At 37.7% G+C, this 21,125-nt stretch overlaps 3 protein-coding genes across 3 annotated transcripts; 2 read left to right on the top strand and 1 right to left on the bottom strand.

The window, feature by feature from the left end:
• The first annotated feature begins 1,169 nt into the window (after window positions 1–1,169).
• Window positions 1,170–3,299, top strand: LOC120008027 (cytochrome b561 and DOMON domain-containing protein At5g35735-like). The gene is made up of 3 exons (XM_038858534.1): window positions 1,170–1,984; window positions 2,090–2,344; window positions 2,707–3,299. Exons 1-3 carry the CDS (start codon window positions 1,361–1,363, stop codon window positions 3,016–3,018), a joined length of 1,191 nt encoding a protein of 396 aa, XP_038714462.1. The 5' UTR covers window positions 1,170–1,360; the 3' UTR covers window positions 3,019–3,299.
• A 2,405-nt stretch (window positions 3,300–5,704) lies between these two features.
• Window positions 5,705–7,290, top strand: LOC120008109 (exopolygalacturonase-like). The gene is made up of 3 exons (XM_038858627.1): window positions 5,705–6,130; window positions 6,227–6,742; window positions 6,859–7,290. The coding sequence occupies exons 1-3, from the start codon at window positions 5,705–5,707 to the stop codon at window positions 7,111–7,113; spliced, it is 1,197 nt and encodes a 398-aa protein (XP_038714555.1). The 3' UTR covers window positions 7,114–7,290.
• A 733-nt stretch (window positions 7,291–8,023) lies between these two features.
• On the bottom strand, window positions 8,024–16,624 carry LOC120007405 (histidine kinase 2-like). The gene is made up of 13 exons (XM_038857595.1): window positions 15,660–16,624; window positions 14,433–14,921; window positions 13,743–14,018; window positions 12,818–12,987; window positions 12,475–12,687; window positions 12,202–12,388; window positions 11,956–12,007; window positions 11,641–11,870; window positions 11,424–11,522; window positions 10,605–11,260; window positions 9,623–10,117; window positions 8,887–9,319; window positions 8,024–8,548 (listed from the first exon to the last, which is right to left on the bottom strand). Exons 1-12 carry the CDS (start codon window positions 15,936–15,938, stop codon window positions 9,073–9,075), a joined length of 3,393 nt encoding a protein of 1,130 aa, XP_038713523.1. The 5' UTR covers window positions 15,939–16,624; the 3' UTR covers window positions 8,024–8,548; window positions 8,887–9,072.
• Between the last annotated feature and the right edge of the window lie 4,501 nt (window positions 16,625–21,125).

The following is a 21,125-nucleotide window of genomic DNA, read 5'->3' as shown; positions in this document are numbered from 1 at the left end:
CGTCGTATCTAAGCCAAGCCAATGTGTTTCTGGTCAAATGGGGTCAACACGTTATATCTATCGTTTTGATGAATATTATTTGTACCTTATTTTTTATTAAGTACACTTCACTCTAGTGTGTTTTTAAAGGATTAATGAGGTATATTTAGTAAAAAATGAGGTGTAAATAATATTCATAATCGTTTTCTTTCAAATTATTTTGTGGAAGAAAAAAGTTTTGATCATTGTTTTGGTGCTTAATCTCCTTTCACTTTATTGTACTGTTAATACAATTATATTCCCACTTGATGGAGTTCTAGAAAATTATCTTCCTTCATTAGAAAAAGATAACACCTAGTAAAGAACAAGTGAAATTGTCGTAATTTAGGACCATTAGGTGGATTAATTTTCAATAATTTGGGATTAGGTAATGATGCTATATTTTTTAAGCTTACTTTATAAGCAATTAGGCTTCTTGCCCTTTTAGCAAATTTAGCGCGTACGCCCACGTCTTTCTCTACAATGTTCTTTTGTTTGCTTCTTTTGTTAGCTTCTTACTAGAACAAGTGTGTGGACTCTGTTATAAACTCACTATAATAGACAACTCAGTAGAGGCTCCACAACCATAATAAAATTTTTTTCAAAAAAAAATAATTGTGAATGTGTTTTGATCGAGTTTATGAGGTCATATTTTTGTACCGAATAAAAATTAAACTCATCAAAAGAGACAGGATATTTTGGGTCAATATGAGTTTTCTTGTATTTTTCATGTTTAATTTGATTTTTGTTTAAAATAAAAAAAAAATATCGGTAGCCCAATCAAAACACATTCATATGTGAACATGAAGAGTAATTGAATTGAACGTCAAACAAGAAATACCAATCTAAATAGAACCACTCAAGGGTGGTCGAGTTAGATGAAGATGAATCATTTCAACTTGAGGATCTAAGTTCAACTCTTAGCATCAATATCTCGTGAAAATTATCAAGTTCTTAAGGAGAGTGGAGCAATCCAAGTATCCGAGATTTATATAAATCAAAATTCAAGATTTCTTGTCATTTAAAAAAAAAAAAAAAACTAAGCAGAGAAATGTAGAAAACTTAAAAAGTTTGAAATAAAAAAAGAATTTTACATGTAATATACAATATGCCGAGACAGGTAGAATTAGTCAACCAAACCTTACCCTTGGAAGTTGGAACAATCTAAGAAACCCAAACTGTCTTTCTTCTTAGAATTCTATAAATCTAAGCTTCTCTGCTTTGAAATTTCAGACGACAAAGGTTGCACTTCAAAAAACACCAAAGAAGATTACTCTGGTTATTTTGGAGAAAAACCCAATAGGCTATTAGTGTCTAGGCATCTCCAGAATCGAAGAAAACCATGTCTAGATCATATGTAACTGTGCTGTTTTCTTGTATCCTCATCTCTCTCTGTCTCCCAAATTCTTCTGCCCAAACCTGCAACTCTTATTCTTTCTCAAGCAACAGAGTATACCCTTCATGTGTAGACCTTTCTGTGCTCAACTCCTACCTCCACTGGAGCTATAATCAATCAGCTGGAACCGTTGCTATCGCCTTCAGGCACACCGGAACCGACTCCACAAGATGGGTTGCGTGGGCTCTAAACCCAAGTGGCCAAATCATGGCTGGTTCACAGGCACTGGTGGCATACCAGAACTCTAGTACTAATCTAGTCCAAGCTCATACTTCTCCAATAACTGGCACGGGCGGGACAACACTTGCTCAAGGGAATTTGAGTTTTGGGGTTTCTGGGATATCAGCTATGCTTGAGAATGGAGAGATGACGATTTTCGCAACTTTACAGCTCATTGATTCATTGTTGTCTACGAACCAGGTTTGGCAAGAAGGTCCAATGAGTGGAGGTGCTCCTTCTATACATCCTACAACTGGTAATAATATGGTGTCTGTTGGGAGTATTGATTTTAGGACTGGACAAACAAGTGCTGGCGGAGGAAGTATCACCTCCAGACAAAAGAAAAGGAATGTAAGCTTTTGATTTTTGATCTTTCAATATTAATTAACTAAATTGCTAGATGTTCTTCTCTGTTTTGGTTTATATGATAGTTGATTTGTTGTTTATGAGTTTCAGATTCATGGAGTGCTAAACGCGGTAAGTTGGGGAACTCTGATTCCAATGGGAGCCATAGTTGCTAGGTACTTGAAGGTGTTCAAGTCAGCAGATCCGGCTTGGTTTTACATACATGTTGCTTGTCAAACTTCTGCCTATATTGTTGGTGTTGCTGGTTGGGGAACTGGTATGAAGCTTGGCAGTGATTCTGCTGGTATTCAGTATAATACTCACAGGAATATTGGCATAACCCTCTTCTGTCTTGGAACCGTTCAGGTATGTCTTTGAACATGAAACAATAATCTGATTCAGTGTTTCAATTAGTGAATATGAATTAGATTCCATGTAATAGGTATGGAGGAACATACTCTGTTTTTAGAAATTTCTTTGCTTTTCTTCTTATGAGCTTTTCTTCCCTCTGAACTTACTTTATCAGATTGACTAAAAGGGCCTTTTCTAAATTCCTCTGTTTTCTCCTACTGGTTTTCTTCTGACTTGTTAGATTGTATGAAGTGTCTTTTTGTGAATTTCTTTGTTTTCTCCTTCTGGGTTCTATTACCTTTAAAGATACAGTTTCTGCGGGATCGATACCTTCCAGTCTCTCACACCCATTAACCATTGCATTACTATTCTTGTAGGTATTTGCTTTGCTTTTGAGGCCAAAGAAGGATCACAAATACAGATTGTACTGGAACATCTACCACCACACTATTGGCTATGCTGTCATCATTTTGAGTATCATTAACATATTCGAAGGATTCAAAGTCTTGGACGGCCAGAAGAATTGGAGAACAGCTTATACAGTTGTTATCATAGTTTTGGGCTGCATTGCTGTTGTGTTGGAAGCATTTACATGGTTCATTGTCCTCAAGAGGAAAAGAGTGAGTTCTGACAAGCACCCACATGGCAAAGATGGATACGGTGCCAGGCCAGAGCGCACAGAAGTTTAGTTCATGATTTAGGGAGACTGATCTGTCTGTTTTATATCCCATGACCCTCCACTCTTTCTTTTCTGACCCCCCCCCCCCCCCTTTTTTGGCAGTTTTATTACACCATCAGTGTAGGGTTTTCTGGATGGTATATATGTGTTGGTAGAGGTTAGTTACTTTGCTGTGGTAGAAAAGTTTTTGGTTGTGTCCTTGAGATTTAGACCAGAGATTTATTCTTGGACATGAATAGACTGTTATATATGTTAGTATATATAGAGAGACTACATTATTCCATTTTTCCATTAGCAGATTTCAATATGCTATTCTATCTTGAGTGTGGAGCCTCTGGTTGACCAAGCCAATCTATATTAACACACAATATCATGAAATGAAGAAGGATGAACCTTATTTGAACCCTTTATTTTACTAAGTACACCCTATTAATCTGCAAAAAACGTAATCTATCAACACCCCTACTTAACCTTACCATTTATGTCCTAAATTCCCCAAATCTTTTCCCTCCTCTTTCAATCATTCTCCTTCTTCTCCAAGTCCTTTCCCTCCTCCTTCTCTCCTTCTCATTCGTCCCTTACTTGACGGCGGCGGTGACAAAATCCGGTTTCCTTGCTCCTTCTCCTCCCTAAATCCTTTCCCTCCTCCTTCTCCTCACCTTGCTGCACGGCAGGTGAAAAAGGCCGGTCTGGGCTTCTTTTGCTCGAGTGCTGTGTGTGAATGGAAGGAAAGCTTCTTTTGCCTACATGATCTGAAAGAAAGGCTGGTCTGGGCTTGGAAAAACTGGATTATTCAGCAGGGGTGGTGGAGGAGGTGAGGTGGTGGAGTAAAGTGGCTGGGGTGTACTTGAAAAAAACACAAAATAGGGTGTACTCATAATTATTATGTTTTTCATTGAGGCTTATTAGAGTGGGGTGTTCGTAGCAAATATTGGGGTAGAAATAAGGTTATCATGAAGAAGATTGAAAAATATTGTTGATGCAGTTGTTAAGAAAAAAGATAAATGTCAAAAAATCAAACTCATGCTATGAATTAAGACTAGACACATAATATAATATACTATACTGTATAAGCTGTTACAACTTCCTATTGCTAATGTTCAATTACGGAAATCAGATACTTAATATTGCTCTACCGTAGGGTTAAAGAGTTGATGAACAGCAAAGAATACTCAGCAATCAGTGTAACACTCACAATTGTCTGAATCTGCGCATGAACGACCATTAGGATCCTCATGTCTAATGAGAAATAAAGACAAGGGAAACATACCCTGAAAAGATTCATCAGGATCCTTATGTTCCCTAAAGAGCAGACATAGTGAATCATAACTGAAGAATTTGAGCGATCAAGGAACATATTTCCCAGCAACTGAGACAAAGTATAAACTGTTATTATAGCGATGGATTTCCCGTTCTTCCTTTTTTCTTTTGCATTCACTTTGGAAAGTTTATTGAAGCTTCAAAACAATTTTTGATTTCGCCTGACACATAGAATTCAGTGAAAAAGACAAAATAATGATAGTTCACAAAGCTAAAAAGCAATTGGTATGATGGAAAGAAATTCAGCAACAGCAGACTATGACTTGGAATATGAACTTGATTTACGCTAGTTATTCCTCATCACTTCTCCAATCATTACTGGAAGAACATGAATGCATATCAAAGAATGTATCACATAACATAGACCATTTTGCTTCAGCAATAATTGGGTCACTGGTCAAGTGGCTGCTCAAATCTGAGGTTTTTACAGTTGAGCATTTGAAGTACAGAAAATAAAGATTTTAAAGAGGTTATCTGAACGCATAACTCATTACCAGTGGTTCAATAACCATATTTTTATAGATAATTTCAATCATAATGACAGCCCAAAGGCTATATGAAGCAGGAATTAACCATTTGCTGTCTGCATTCATTTGTGGATGAACGCAGGCTCGGGCAGTCATGCAAAGACCCAGAAAATTTGAACTTTTTAGAGTAAGTGATAATATGATATGCATGTCACCGTTTTCATAGCTACCAATCAAATCATGTATAAGGCAAATGCCAACGCCGCACATTATATAATTGGTACATTGACCAGTGAAAAAAATATTTCCCAGGTAGCAAAATATCCATAAGATCTAATTTCTTCTGCAAATACTCTGAAGCAATCAACTCTGAATGGACCTGATGGTATTAGAGAGAGGTCTGTTAGCCGTCAGATTATCCAGTTCACATGTGCGGGGAGGGTTGAAATATAGTATAAATATTGTGAAATGTCTCAAAGCAACAACTTATTTTATTGGGTTGATAAAATAATAAAGTATAAGATGATCATGGAAGTGAAAAACATATAAACATTTATATTTGAGATGCATACATTTTGGTGTTATACTCAAACCAATATAGTTTTGAGTTTTCTATCAATCATCCCCTACCCAAATTTGACAACATTATTTTTCTCCAGATCCATTTTCTTCTCCACTACCGCTTTTGTCTATAGCAAGTTCAGTAAAAGAAGCTAAAAATAGCACAATACACAATATTTGAATAATAAGATTTACAACCTCCTATAGCCTAGGGACTAAAATAGCAAGTAGTTACTTGAACAATTCAATGATGTTCAACTATAAAAGGCTCACAACACTGGCAGGTATTTCATCATTCATACAAAACAAAACACAATAAACAAATAAGTTTGAGAAAAAGAAAGAAAGATGGGTTTGAAGTTCAATGCAGTGGCAGCTTTTCTGGTATTCTGCATTCTTAATGCAAATGCCCAGGTGTTCGATATAACAAAATATGGCGCAGGCGGTGGAGACGCCACCCAGGCAGTTCAAAAAGCTTGGACAGAGGCCTGTGCATCTGCTACACCAAGCAAACTTGTGATTCCAAAGGGGGATTTCAACGTAGCGCAATTGAAATTGGAAGGACCTTGTAAGGCACCTATTGAGATTCAACTCCAAGGCACATTGAAGGCCCCAGTGAGTATGGGTAATTTACAGAATACTGATGGTTGGATTAGCATCAGTCAGGTTGAAGGCTTTACGATGAATGGTGGTGGAGTTATCGATGGCCAAGGCGCGGAAGCTTGGAAGAAAAATGACTGTGACAAGAACCCCAAATGCAGCGGCCTTCCTATGGTAAGCTAATCTATATTATTAACGATATCAGATTGACTCTGGCGTTGGTTATTTTTATCAGATTGACAAAGTCTTTACTTTTCTTGAAAATTACAGAATCTCAGGTTAAATTTCATCACACATGGGATGATTACAGATGTAACCACAAAAGATAGCAAGAACTTCCATGTCAATGTTTTGGGATGCAAGAACATTACTTTCCAACATTTCACTGTTTCCGCCCCGGAAACGAGCATCAACACTGATGGAATCCACATTGGACGATCAGTCGGGGTCAACATTATCGATACCAGCATTCAGACTGGTGATGATTGTGTCTCAATTGGCGATGGCAGCCAACAAGTCAGCATCACAGGAGTGACCTGTGGACCAGGTCATGGCATCAGCATTGGAAGTCTCGGAAGGTACCCCAATGAGGAGCCTGTGAAAGGAATCACAGTCAAGAACTGCACCATCACCAAGACAATGAACGGTGTGAGGATCAAGACATGGCCTGCTTCTCCACCTGGGTCTGCAACTGACATGCATTTTGAGGACATTACCATGAATGAAGTTGGCAACCCAATTCTCATTGATCAAGGCTACTGTCCTTACAATCAATGCACAGCAAACGTACTAACTACATTACTCAAATGATCAAATCTTTGTTAGATATAATACTGTGTATATATCTAACCATATTGATGATAAAAAAGACTAATGGGGTTGTTTGATTTTCTGTGTTTTAGGTACCATCAAAGGTGAAGATCAGCAATGTTAGCTTCAAGAACATCAGGGGAACTTCTTCAACTAAAGTAGTTTCAAAGCTGGCTTGCAGTCCTGGATTACAATGTGACCAAGTTGTGGTGAGTGACATTGATCTCACATACAGTGGACCTGAAGGTGCTGCAGAGTCTCAATGTTCCAATGTTAAGCCTCAGATTACTGGAAAGCAGAACCCACCAGCCTGTGCTGCCCCTGCCACCGCCACCGCCACGGCTTAATTTTCTTTGAGATGCTGCAGATTTGCATCCATGAAGTATTAAGTTTGTTAGCCTATATTTATAAGGAGAGCATGTCTGATGCCCCACTTTGTTTGTATTTTTCTCTACCGCCTTCATGCTTCTAAGCATGATTTTGCGGTGTCGAATAACACTTATTATATTATAGAGGTTACATGGTAAAAGAATTCAGCTTGTGTGAGATCTTATCTCACTTTTTGATCATATCTTGTGTCAATTCTTTCAAATTTTGTTTGATTTTCCAGTTCCACTCTCTTGAAAAAAAAAACAAAAGATTGTGAAACTAGCTCTGGCCAAATTCACCCTAAATTCCTTTCAAGCATTCCTTATTTATTTAGTGATGACGTGCAAATCTAGGTCGATTTCTTAATTTACCAGGTCGGTTCAACTAGGTTGGTTTGGCAAGGTTGTTTCTCTACAAGGTGAACAAATGTAAGTTAGGAGGTCCCCCAGATGTGTTCCTCAGGAAAGACGCTCCGATACTCAACTTAGAATGTGAAGAAGTAAAAAATTGAGAACTTCGTAAGTAGAGCGTGAGGAAGCAAAAGATATTGAGAACTTCGTAAGTCGGAACCTTAAGTAAGAGTAATATTATAAATTGTGTGTTTTATATTGTAACAAGAAGAAAATTACGAACCACTTTGCGATAGCCTAATTGATTATCTCTTCGGATTGAGGGCGTATGACGCCCCAAGTCTGAAGTTCGAACCAACTAACTAAGATACTTATTTGTGAAATCCTGATTTGTTTGGCTTGTCCCACTTACGAACCAACCACCTAGTCCAGCATGTCATTGGGATAGCTAAACATGCGTAAATCTCATGTCAATTTGATTGTCTTCATCAATTTTGTAGGATCCCTGCCCTCAACATGTTCAATACATTTAAGCTAAAACGGCAATAAAATTGACCATCAAGCCAAAACTGACATTCAGCAACCCAGTTTCAGGCTTTCAGCCAAGCAATCAGGATAAATGCAGTCTTTCAACCAAGAAGCACAATCTAGGTTACACATTCTTGATCTGATTTCATCTTAATTAGACATACTTGTCTACATTTGAGCATCAATGACATAATTACAGCGTACCCTTGCTCGACACTGAAATTGATAACAATCCGCATCCCATCTTCTATATTTTGCACACTTGATTCCTGCAGAAATCAGAATAACCGGGGGGGCATACGAATTGCATACCCTACTTTAGAGTAAAGAACCAGCAATCCAGCATCACATTCTATTGCCAACTTCAATTAGACAAATTAGGTAAAATAAAAGGGTGGAACTAGCATATCCCTCCATTTCTCTTTATTCTGCATCAAGAAATCAGCACTGCAAGGATGGAAGACGGTGGCAGCAAGCATTCCATAACTCTCCTCCATAGTCAAGACCCACAAGCCATAGTCACCAACCTAGATTCCTGAAAACGAACAACCATTCAATATACATACATCACAAAGAAGCTACAACGTTAACAAGATCGTGCCATAAACTAAACAGGTACATACAATCACACACCACTTCCGATGCATATAAAATATTTATGCACATTAGTCCTTCCAAGAAAAGAAGAATCATGGCTTATTTGAGGTGATAAAGTGATTTAAGCTAGATTCAGTTTATGGCAGAACTGACAGAAACACAAGTTCATGGCCTATTAGAAGTAGAAAGTGCTCTGGTGGGATCCACACGGACAGAAAAAGATTGCAGTCAATTTGAAACTAACTTCCACGATAGAGTTGTACAGAAAATAAATACCAAATCTGCATAGCTGAAGATAATGGCCAGGATCTTTCCATTTGCCACCAATTGGCGGTGACTCTGGTCACTAGTTAGCCAACAGGTGTCGTCAGGGGTCAATCCAAATATAGCAGAAATATAGCAGTGATGAACCACCTAGCCGGAATGACTGGGGAGGAATATTACAAGTTATTCCACCATCGACTATACTTGAAAAAACCGTGCCACTACTGTATACATCTGCTCGTCTTCAAATGGCTTCGACACATAATCATCCATCCCATGCTTCATGCATACTTCATTTGAGGCCTGAATCAAATCAGCCGTCATTGCTAATATTGGTGTACGCCAATGAGTCGCATTTCCAAACATCTCCGGTGATGCTTCCCCAGATGCAATCTTCTCATTCACTTCACTTTCCATACAGCGGATTAGGCGGGTAGCTTCAAAGCTGCATAATTGAAGCGAAGAGTGCCAAAACTTTAGCCCATATAATTCAAAAACCATCAAACTGGATGTCCGTCAAATACAGTACTAATAAGTTAAAGCATCCATATTTCATCAACTTTATTTCCTTCCAGCACTTTATAAGTATTTGATAGAGTTCATTGTATAACAATTACCACATGTGACATCGACACAGACATAACTATCCATTTCGGTTCCAAAAATTGATCATGGCTAGACTCTCTTCTTGTGCATTCTTTTATAAACAAATATATATATTATGTGATGGAGCATGCATATTGATTACCCATCCATTTCTGGCATTTGGAGATCCATAAAGCAAGCATCAAAGTTGTGTGGTGGTTTAAGCATCATTACAGCAGCCTTGCCACTCTCTACACAGGTAACAATTGCTCCATATTTCTTTAGAGCACCTTCTGCCACTCTTCTGTTTACCACATTGTCATCCACCACCAGTATTCGCTTCTCTCTTAGTATACTCCGACGATTTGATAGTTTCTTCTTAATTTCTTGACTCATATAACGACTTCCAAAGGCTTGTTGAATACAAGCGACTAAGACACTTTGCCGAATAGGCTTCCTCAGTACATGATCTACCAATCCAGCTGACTTGAGCTCATTGCTTTCACTAGTGCTATTGGAGGTTGCCATTAGAAAAATCTTGGGAAGGTTTCTCAGGCCTTCTGAACCGCCACTTTGTCCGGTCCCTTTCAGCAGAATACCTGTATTTTTGTCCCAAGCATCTTCGTCGATAAAAACCATGGCCAAATTGCTTGAGGCACTGTGGAAAAACAATTAATAATTCATTAACAACACAACACAAATTAATGGCACAATAGTCTATTATATCTACATAGTCAAGATGTCATAATACTTATTCAAACTCTGATTACATGGTATTTCAATGAAAAGAAAGAAAACTCAAACTTACTATAGATGGTTCACCAAGATAAATAGAATAATTCATTTCCTTCGACAAGCCACAAGTTCAAACTCATTCAAGTTCGACACATGTTAATAAGAAGCAGAACTACTAAACCTATTCTTAAGCATTTAGTGTGGATAACCCAGCAACAATTCCTCGAATAAAATTCTCCAAAAATGATGTAAATATATTTCAGGTTCTTTAGATAATACAATGCAAACGTTATGCACAAAAATAGCCCTTAGTTACAATTTAGAGTCACTAAACTCTAATAATTAGAATCTTTCATATGTTTGGTGCAAATGTTAACCAATCATTAGAGAGAAAGTTTTGTCAAACCAACCTTGAACTGGAAGTGCTAGATAAATAACTGCAGGCTGACTTTAGACTGGATTCTATTTCCACTGATACATCCAACTTTTGTAGATGATATCTTGTGATCTCAGCTCTAACACTTCTATTATCAACTACTAGTGCTCTCCGCCCCCGGAGTTCAGCAAAAACTGGATCATACTGCTGCCACTTTGTATCTATAGATATTGATTCTCCTTTTCTTAAAGCTGCAGTAAATGAAAAGGTGCTCCCCATGCCAGGTGTACTTACAAAACCAATCTCACCATGCATGAGATCCACCAGGCATCTGCTAATGCTCAATCCTATTCCAGTCCCTCCATATGTTCGTGAAGTGGAACTGTCTGCCTGCATAAAAGGAGTAAAGATGCGATTCTGAGCTTCTAGTGGAATTCCCACACCTGTATCCTCCACTGTCACCAATAATCTAATACGTTCAGGTTCCTCTGCTGCTCTGTTTAACTTCTTAAAGTTCTCCCAGCTTTTCCATCTGTCAACTACCGGAAATCCACTCAATGTATTACATGTTCTATTTGTCGTATCTTTAACTAAATTCAAGACTTGTCTCAGCAATGGATCCCTAACTGTGTCACACACTTCATCAGCTAGATGCACAGAGACGAATACGTGTCCTCCTTCATGAGTGAACTGAAAGCAAAGCATGTGAGAGTGAGTGAACCAGATTATAACCTATTTCCATTTAAGGAAACAAACAAAAAATGTCTATTGATATAATCAAAGGTTTGCCAATTTTTAGCTTGGGTTTGACATCTGACTATTTTCAAACCACTTGAAACAAAAAATAACTAACCTTAAGTGAATTTCCAACAAGATTTGTAATTATCTGCTGAAAACGTCCAGGGTCACCAACAACAATTTCAGGGACCTGATCGGATACGTAGGCTGCCAACTTCTCTCACCCAAGGTAACACCCAAATTTGAAACACCCACAACCAAATTCATGTCAGAAAGGATAACCAGAAGTGAATTTAGGCAACAAATAGTTGTATAGTTTTTGTTTTTTTTACCTCAAGACCTTTTTTATTCGATTCACTCGAGCAAAGTGACAGAACATTATCAAGAATAGCACGCAGATCAAAAGGTACATCTTCAAGTTCTAGCCTGCCAGATTCTATCTTAGCCTGGTCGAGAACCCCATTTATCAGTGAGATCAGATATTTCCCACAACTATGAGCATTCTGGGCATACTCCAATTCAACCGACTTGAGGTCACTATCCAGCAGCAATTGCAACATGCCTGAAATAATGGACAGTCGTATTCTGTTTATTTCTTTTAGCATTTCAGTGCTATTCTTATTATAACTGGGAGACGTCTCAATTACCTAAAACGCCAGTCATTGGGGTCCGGATCTCATGGGATACAGTAGCAAGAAACTACAAAAGCAAGGACATTTCAGTGGTATGATAAAGAATTAGGTCCAAATTGAGGGGAAAGAAAAAAGGATAACTGCTAAAAAGTTTAAACAAAGTCACCAATTTGGTATATTCATTCTAGTGTGTTTATGTGTTCCTCGTAAGTCGTAACAATGACTAAACACAACTAACCATCTACATGAAAAATAGAACACCTGAGATTTTGCCACATCAGCGGCTTCTGCACGAACTTTGAGCTCCATCATCTTCCTATAGTCCTCCTCCATTTGTGCAATTCGATTTATGGCTGCATGGAATATATGGCCTACCAGCAGAGTAATGACTAGAGCCCCCAACGATGAACATATTGCTGTCCAAGGTAAAGGAGGCTTTTGCTTGAACCTGCAACCAACGGAGAACAAATCTAATGCAAAAGCATAGGCTTCTCTTGTCTAGGTGCTGATATTTGTAATATAATAAAGATCTACCTGCAATGCATCTCATGCTTTCGTGATGGATCTCCAAAGTCAAGGTTACTGGTGTGCAATAGACCGGTATCAGTAACTTCATCACCATACATTTTAATTGGAGCTGATGCATTAGTTGTATCATAGACATGCACAGAAATTGTTTGCTTGCTGGCAAGTTGTTGTAGAAGCTGCTCTACCAGAGATGGCATATCATATGATGCGCCTAGATAGCTGAGTATGAATTGTGCCAAGAATAAATATCAGTACCATCTTCTTAAACTAACACATTGAATACTTTACGACAACAAACAACAGGTTCCCCATGACAAGACATCAAGATTTTCCAAGAAAACAGTATTACCCAACAGTAGCATCAACATGTTGTTGTGGTGTAGCATCTGCAGGAAGATCAGTATCATAGACTGCAAAAGTGAGTACAACACCCAGATGATTGGATTTCAAAAGCTTAAAGGGAGATGTCAGAACACCCTTTCCGGAAGCCCTTGCTCGCAAGATATTCTCACGGTCTTCCTGTATAATAAAATGATTACAATTTTTGATCAATTGAATCAACTTAGAGGCAGGGAATCTATGGATGCTCTTATTGATGTGCTTTCAATGTCTATAAGGCGCAAGCATCTTTTGATTGTTAACAGCACACCATAACCAATTTACCATCTCCAGTTACCTTTCTAAAACAGATAAAATAAACGTGGGATGAGGACCAGAATAAATCTTTACATTTTTGCGTTGGAAAAAGAAAAGAAGAAACTTTGATCTTTCCTCTTAAGAGTGTGTTTGGATTGAGGGATTTAAGAGGAAGGGAAGAGAAGGGAGGGGAGAGGGAGAGAAGGGAATGGTGAATATTTTTTCCTCTCCATGTTTAATTTACTAATTTATCCTTATTTTTATGTTAAAATATTATGTATAAAGGTAAAATATGTATTTAACTTATAAATGACTTAATTAGTATTCCCTCCCCTCCAAATAACTCCATTTTGGAGAGGAAGAATTTGGCAAAAATTTAACGAAATCTACCCTCCGATTCCCTCCAAATCCCTCCTCTTAATTTTTATAAAGTATCCAAACAAAAGAATTGGAAGGAATCCATTCCTTTCCCTTCCCTCCAAATCCCTCAATCCAAACACACTATAAATTGCATATTCCACACAATTTGATGATACCACAAAAACAAATAAAAAAAAAAGTTGTTTTAATGCAAAAGAAACAAATAAGAAAGCCGATTAAGAAAAACAACAAAATAACCTAAGCTGCGTAAACCAGACCTTTCCAGACATCATGTCAATGGAGACAATGTGGGAGACAGTTTCTTGAGAAAATATCACAGGTGCATATTCATCTTTAATGGGTGCAGGATCTAACTTTTCTGGAATGCAATCTTGAACTAGAGTCTGATCCTCCGTTTCCATCTTCTTAATTGTCCATCCATGCTGCTTTTCAAATTGCTCCCTCTCTGAGTGAAGAACTTTTAAAGCATAAGCAACACCACTAGTTAGTGGCCTCTCAAAAGCAGTTCTCTCCGAATATAGACCAAATGTTTTCTGTCAAACAAATGAGACTTCACGATTAGCACCATAGCGACAGCAAAAACTTGTTGCATGAGGTAATGGTAATGACATGCTTCTTGCTGAAGCTATTTAATCATGGAATAATACATTATATACCTACAAATATTATTTCTTGCTTTTAGCAAAGATTCACAAGGTGTAACTATAAACACTACGCAGAAATGTGAGTCGGCATGAGTTCATTTCCCAAGTTTTACGAAATGAGCAAATGCCACTAAAGATCAGTTGGATCCATCAACAGAAATCTCAAGGAAAAGCATAACTATTATGACTATCTTATGAGATGAATCATCACATTGGTTTACACAAGTTACCCAAAAATTACAGACCCCTGAATGTCACCAGAAACTGAAGAAGCATTAAGGAATATAAAATACACAGGGTTACCTGATCAATAGCAGACGGGTTTTTCCCATGGTGAAATGTGGATACAAGAATTGCCAATGAATGAACATGGTTCATGCTCACATTGAACCGATCCTGCAACATTCGAGCTCGTTCATCACACATGTTGGAAAGAGTCTCTTCTCGTCCCAAAATGTCTTTTTTATTCAGGTACCAAAATAACCAAATAGACACAACAATCCCCAGCAAGACAAATACCACAAGGAGCTTCTTAGTCCACTTCCCAGCACCTTTAGGAGCACTTTGGGCTTGCTGTTGCTGCTTCTGCCAGTGTTGTGTCCCTGGCTCCTGCTCATCTATCTTCTGGCTTTGGTCATTCAAAAATTTTAGCCGACATCCAGATATGATGCAGCTCAGTATTGGAATTATTATTCCAAAAAGGAGCCACCACCATCCTTTCACTATCCACAAGGATAGAATCTTGCATAAATCATCTATGAAGTTCCTTGATGCCATTCTTTGCAAAATATTCTGTTACAGGCAAAACAACCAAAAACGAAGAATTTCTATTAGATTATGTATTCTCCTAAAATTTTACCACTCAACCGAAACCTGCATGAAAGATTTGAAGTGCATGATTGTAACAATTAACAGAGTCCACTCTACGCCACCGTTTTATTGTTTGCGGCAAAACTGACAACTAAAAGAGTGATAAGAGTTTTTTTTTTCTGAATGCAAATAAAAAAGGAAGAATGAGAAGAGTTTATAGAACATAAAGTGCAGTTGTGGCGAGGTCCAACGATCCATCTTTCAACAGTTATTAAAAACTTAACATACTTGATATGTATCAAACTATCAACAAGCCTATGTTTCACTTTGATACACCTAAACCCCAACTGGGCGGACTTACATACGTGCATTCTCATTGCTCAGTAATTACAAAGCATTAGTACAACTCTTTTAATTCTTCATGATTTTCAAAATCCTTACTTTCTTACTACTATCACTTAAAGCTCAATCTACACTGGTCCAGACATGACAGGGCAAATGAGATCCTACGGCCAAAAAAATTAAAATCTGCAAACAACAAAGCAGCCAAGTCCCACCACCCCAACGCTGGGTTTCTTATGTTCACCCTGCTCATTGAGTCGAAAGAAAAGGTTTGCAAAAAGAAAGACACGATATTTTACTACTTCAACTACAAACACAAATACTAGCACAGTTGAGAGATGATGGATCAAGTTATAAGTAAAAGAGTAGCCATTGTACCTGATCTGCTTCAGAGAACAAGGAAATTTCTAGCAACACTTGAGCTTTTTCTCCATAATAATCCCAATTCTTCCATGTCCTTCCCAGTGTCCCATGACTCCCATCAAAACTCAAGAGAAGCCAAATACCAACTATGGTAACAAGTCCTATAAGCCAAAACAGTTTTCCCCGCCATTTTCTGCCACACTTGGGCCCATACAAGGGTTCCTTAGCCTTCATAAGCCTCTGACTCGCCGGCAATCTGCCATTAATCCCAGAGAGCTTGCAATTCATAGACATCTTCACAAAAGCCCACCAACGTATCTTCAAGCAAAAAGCCCTGTGACCTAGACACAAACCCAAGCTCCAGCAGTAGAGTTCCTCAGAATTACATACCCAATAGCACTGTTAGATGAAGAATGATTCTGAAAACGCAGATTATCAAAACCCATCAAAATCACTGCTTTACTAAAAACTGAAAGGCCCCCTGGAAGACACAAGCACAATGCGCAAATCGCACACCGGGCAGCTCCAAAAGTACTTAGTGCAGGGGGAAAATGTTGTTGGCTCAAGTTCCTCGGTGGAGCTAAAATCCAATCAAACCAGGTCAGAAAACACAAAGGAGCCAGTAAAGCACAAACCAAACCCAGTTTGTGAAGGAAGGAAACAATTATGAGATCAGGAAGATATTGTCCATTTCCAATACCTGGGTCTTACAACTTGCCTAGGCACCGTATAGCCAAAAGAAGCATCAAGAATAGAACTTTTTCAAAGTAAACCCATCACAAAGAAAACTTGTACTACTACCTCGGCTGGTTTCTGTGAAAACCCCGCTTCTTTCTTTGTTTTCCAGTACTTCTCTCCCACTCTACTATGTTCAGTTTGGCGTACAGCATTTGAAATTGAGGTTGGGGCACATGATTATCCCATGATCATCCGGATCTGGTGGGGAAGCTTAAGCCAAAGCAAACTAAACCAACCCCCAACACCAAATCAAATACATTATTTCTCATCTATACATATTTTTTTTATAAATAAGCACATCATTTTGGATGTCTTATTCTTCCTTTATTTTTTTCACTTTTATTTTTGTTTAGGTTCAACGATCGTATCTTCTACTTTTGTGAGTACCGAAAGGGACATCACTCTCCGCCGAGTCGGGGAGACACGATGGGGGGTAAAGACGTAAATGAAACGGACGCTTTTCAGTTTCCATTGCAGGTGAGAAAATTGCTCTCTTTTCCCGAGAAAATTTACAACATCCTGGTGAACATAAAAAACAGTAGCTATTAAATTAATGGAGGAACTGGGTGGTGGTTAACATGCGCGTTGATGCTAAAGAAAGAATCTTTATTGTTATTGATGGTGTGGGTTCTTCCATGAAAATATATGTCGGCTAATTAGCTCGCCCACCAGAGTTTCTTATTGCTAATAATCAGGAAAAGACAAAGTGATGAGGCAACAATTCTACATAAAGCAAACCCCCATTAAACTAATCACAGTAAGCAACATCATGATTACTTTGACCATTATTACAACTTACAATCTATTTTTTAATTACTAGTATTTAGGACTTTTTCAAGTGTTCTTCCTTCCTCTGACAGAAATTATAAAAAAAAATACCCTAAAAAAAGGTGGGTTTTGTGGGGGAGGGAGAATTCATGAACTCTGTAACTTTGTAGGGGATATTGTGGACTTTCTTTTTAACTTCATGTATTGTAATCAATAGCTTGTTGATCCGTATAGACTAGACTGAGAAGCCATATGTGTGTATAGAAATATAGAATGCTAATAAATGCAATTATGGATCAAAACATATATGTGTGTTGTTAGGTTGTTGGTGGTGGTGGACCATGTAATAGACATTTTTGTATGCAAATTGTATCATATGCTTTGATACCAACTCTAGAACAAAACAATATCACGGCTTCACTTCAAACATCAAAGTCTAATTTATGTCCCAGGAATGAAAGCGTAAATTCAAGTGAGAAAGCCCCACCCTTGTCACTTCTTGTTTGGTGATTGTTAGTTTTTGGTTTACCCAGCAAAATAGGGTTTGTGATTTTGTGTGGTGGGGTTGGGGCAAGTAGAAACTAAAAGGAATATTATTATTTACAAAAAATATATTTCAGATGCAAAGCCTTTAACTAATTAGCATTTGTAGAGCCGAAAGTTTGCAATCAATTTGTAAAGTCGATCGAGACCTTTAACAACCTACAAGATCACACTAAGTCGACCGTGAAACTTGAACACCGATATGGTGCCGACCGAGGAAGCTCCGAGGTCAAGTCAATTGACGATAAAGGTAATATTTAGCAGGGACCTTCTTGTAGATCGAAGCTCTCTTGGACTTTATTAGTAGACGGTCCAAGCTCTCATGGGCTCAAGACTCTCATAGGTGTTTGCTGAGTTTGGCTAAGACTCTCGTGGGTCTAACATTTGTTGACCAAATTTTGGGTCATGGGACTGATCAACTAAGAGTCTCGTGGGTCTAGTATTGTCGATTGGGACGCTCGTGAGCCTTGTGATGTAGGATTCTGATATAGATGATTTTTGGCCCATACATCATCTATTTTCAATGCAATGTAATGCAAGAAAAATTAATGCCATTAAATGTCAATTCAGATCAAAAACATAATGGCAATTTGGGTTATTTGTAAAAAATGTAAGTTCTTCACACAACCCTAACTATCATTAGATAAAAATGAGCCATCGCAATATTCAAGAGATATTTATGTTATTCCACATCGCTTGGGTTGACAAGTTTGAACTTGCATATATGATATTTGTTTCCTTCTACTTGTAAACCGGCTTGTAAGGGAGAATATGGGGCTCACAAATTATGACATGGTATCGAAGCGGGCTCAAGATCTAGATGGCGAGCATTATCCTCCACGTGTTGAGCTGTTGAATGTCACTTCCACCTCACAGGTGCGGGGGAGTGTTATCCCACATCACTTAGGTTGACAAGTTTGGACTTGTATGTATGATGTGTATTTTCTTCCCCTTGTAAGTCGGTTTGTGAGGCAGAATATGGACCACAAATTATGATAATTTGTGAATGCATGACAAGCTCTTATATTGAAAAATGAAAATGCATGTACGAATCACTTGGAGAAATATTCACCCATTCCTCTCTATATGGATAACTTTATTAGTCCCACCACCACCAACACCACCACAATTATTTCCTTTTCCTATATGCCTAATACCTCCCCCAAGGACGATTTCTCTCTCAAATAATGAAAAAGTTGAAAATAAATTTGACCTAATTTTCTTTATACCAAATTATGGAAGATCTTGAAAAGTTCCTTATTTCCAAGAGTATTTATTTATTTATTTATTTTTATTGGCCTCTTACAAGATGGGATTACAATTCTTTTAGTTATAATTGGCTATAATTATCCTGAAAACTATGTTTAATCATGGTTTAAAATGTGATGGAATATTTTGGATGCTCATAATATTATAATATAATAGATTTAAAAAAAGACCTAACCTTAAATTATAACATCATTTACTAAAATAAAAACACGATTTAACATGATTTTAGAAGAATTTATAACCGATTCTAACTAAAATAATTGTAGCCCCCAGCTCACCAGCCTTCTTATGGCTATTTCAAAATTACCCGAATAATCAAACCGACCGATAATCGAACCGATCGATCTTATAAAAAACCCAAAAAAAGAAAAAAAAGGAACGACCTTTCCGACCCACGCTCCTTCCCCAACTCTATCAACTTTTTGGGAAAAAAAAGAAAACTAATCAGCATTAACAATGCTTTATAATGGCTTTTTTATCCAAAACAAACGTACGGTATCATAATTTCTTTAGGGTTGGTATGAAAATTGAATACACACATCACATCTTGCTAGTTTCTTTCATAATCTTCAAAGCCATTACTTCCTAAAGCATTCATTCGTGCCCCGCAAAGATTCAGAATCGGGTGATCCGATTTTGTAAAGATTCTGGAGAGTCGTGAAAGACCAAAGGGTAGGTCGGGACCACATTGACAGGCTGGATAATGACAGTCACGTTTGCTGTCTGTTTCTTTAACACACAAAGGCGCGAATCCACCGGCCGACGACAAGTCATCAAAACAGATGAGATGGGGGACCCCCACCAGCTTCTATTTGGTTGTGTAGGCTTTGTAGCTGCAGGGGTTGGCCGGTTGGGGGTAGGGGTGGAAAAAAATGGTTGTGTGTCGGCTTCGGATCTATCAATATCACATATTTATTAAATATTTATATATCTAAATCTTAATTTGGATTAGATTTCGAATGTACTTAATTGATCAAGAATTAGTTTAAATCCGAATATAAATTGAATAATGATCCAATCTGAATTAGAGTCTGGACAAATAAGTTAGATAAAATTTCAGTGTTTTGGACCTAAACCAAAATTTAAACTGGATAAAAATTTTGGAGCTGGAGCATGTGACTTGGTGTTAAGATGAGAGTTGAAGATTCTCTTCACTCTCCCCAAACCATGATCCCTTGACTCCTTTTTGATATCAATTTTTTTTTGAAATACCGCTAAGAAATCTGTTTCTCTACACACATATGTCTAACCTAGTCGATTGTCAACCGAACCACCTCTCTTTGACTCCTTTTTGATATCACTAACATGACATTTTGTTGATGAAGGAATATATGTTGCTTTTTAAACTTTATGGTTTTTTTTTTTTACATTAAAGTGAAATGTGTTATGATAAGCCATAAAAGGCAACTGTTCCTTAAGAATTGGCTGGAGATAAAATGGCAAGCCTTTAGAGTCTGTAGCTTTCCATCTGAAGCAAATAATTAGTGTTTGGAAACTTGAAATTTGAGAGTTTGCGTCTTCCAGCTTGAGACTGCAATTATTGTTTTGGTAATGATAAATTACTTTTTTTGTTGTAAAGTTGATTGCATGTTCTAAAACAGCTAAATGGTTTTATCCAATACCCTTCCTTTTGTCTCAAATTCACCTTAATTGTTTCCCTTTTTGTTGGTTTCTTGTTTTGGTTTCTTTCCTTTAATTGTTGATAGAAATTTTGACCCTTTTCAATTGTCAAGCTAACCAATAATGAGACATCTGAATGGTTTGCATATACGAATGGTGGGCGAAAACGTTTTTCCTTTTTTGTGACAAATCTCCTGAGAGATAAAATATCATAGGAAATAAGGAGTATATGGCCATCCATAATGCCCTAAAACCATGGGAAAACAAGTGATTCCTATGAGAGTCCTGTGTATGTCCAAAGGTTGGATTCACATCTCTGACTACTCATACCCAAGAAAGAAGCAGAAGGGCATATGATTTCTTCACTCCAATGGCTGGTCTGTGGCTTTTAATTATTCTGTCAGTAGTTGCAATTGCAAAATCTCAACCTCCTGTTCCAATCAACCAAACTGACATGCAAACAATATAGGACCTTGGTCGTATTATGGTTTTGTCATCCTCCTTAAGATCCTAAATGGCTCTTCCAACTCCCTACACGACAGG

This window comes from Tripterygium wilfordii, chromosome 10, assembly GCF_013401445.1.
Source record: "Tripterygium wilfordii isolate XIE 37 chromosome 10, ASM1340144v1, whole genome shotgun sequence".
Classification (NCBI taxonomy): Eukaryota; Viridiplantae; Streptophyta; class Magnoliopsida; order Celastrales; family Celastraceae; genus Tripterygium; species Tripterygium wilfordii.
This window is presented reverse-complemented; position numbering and strand designations above follow the sequence as displayed.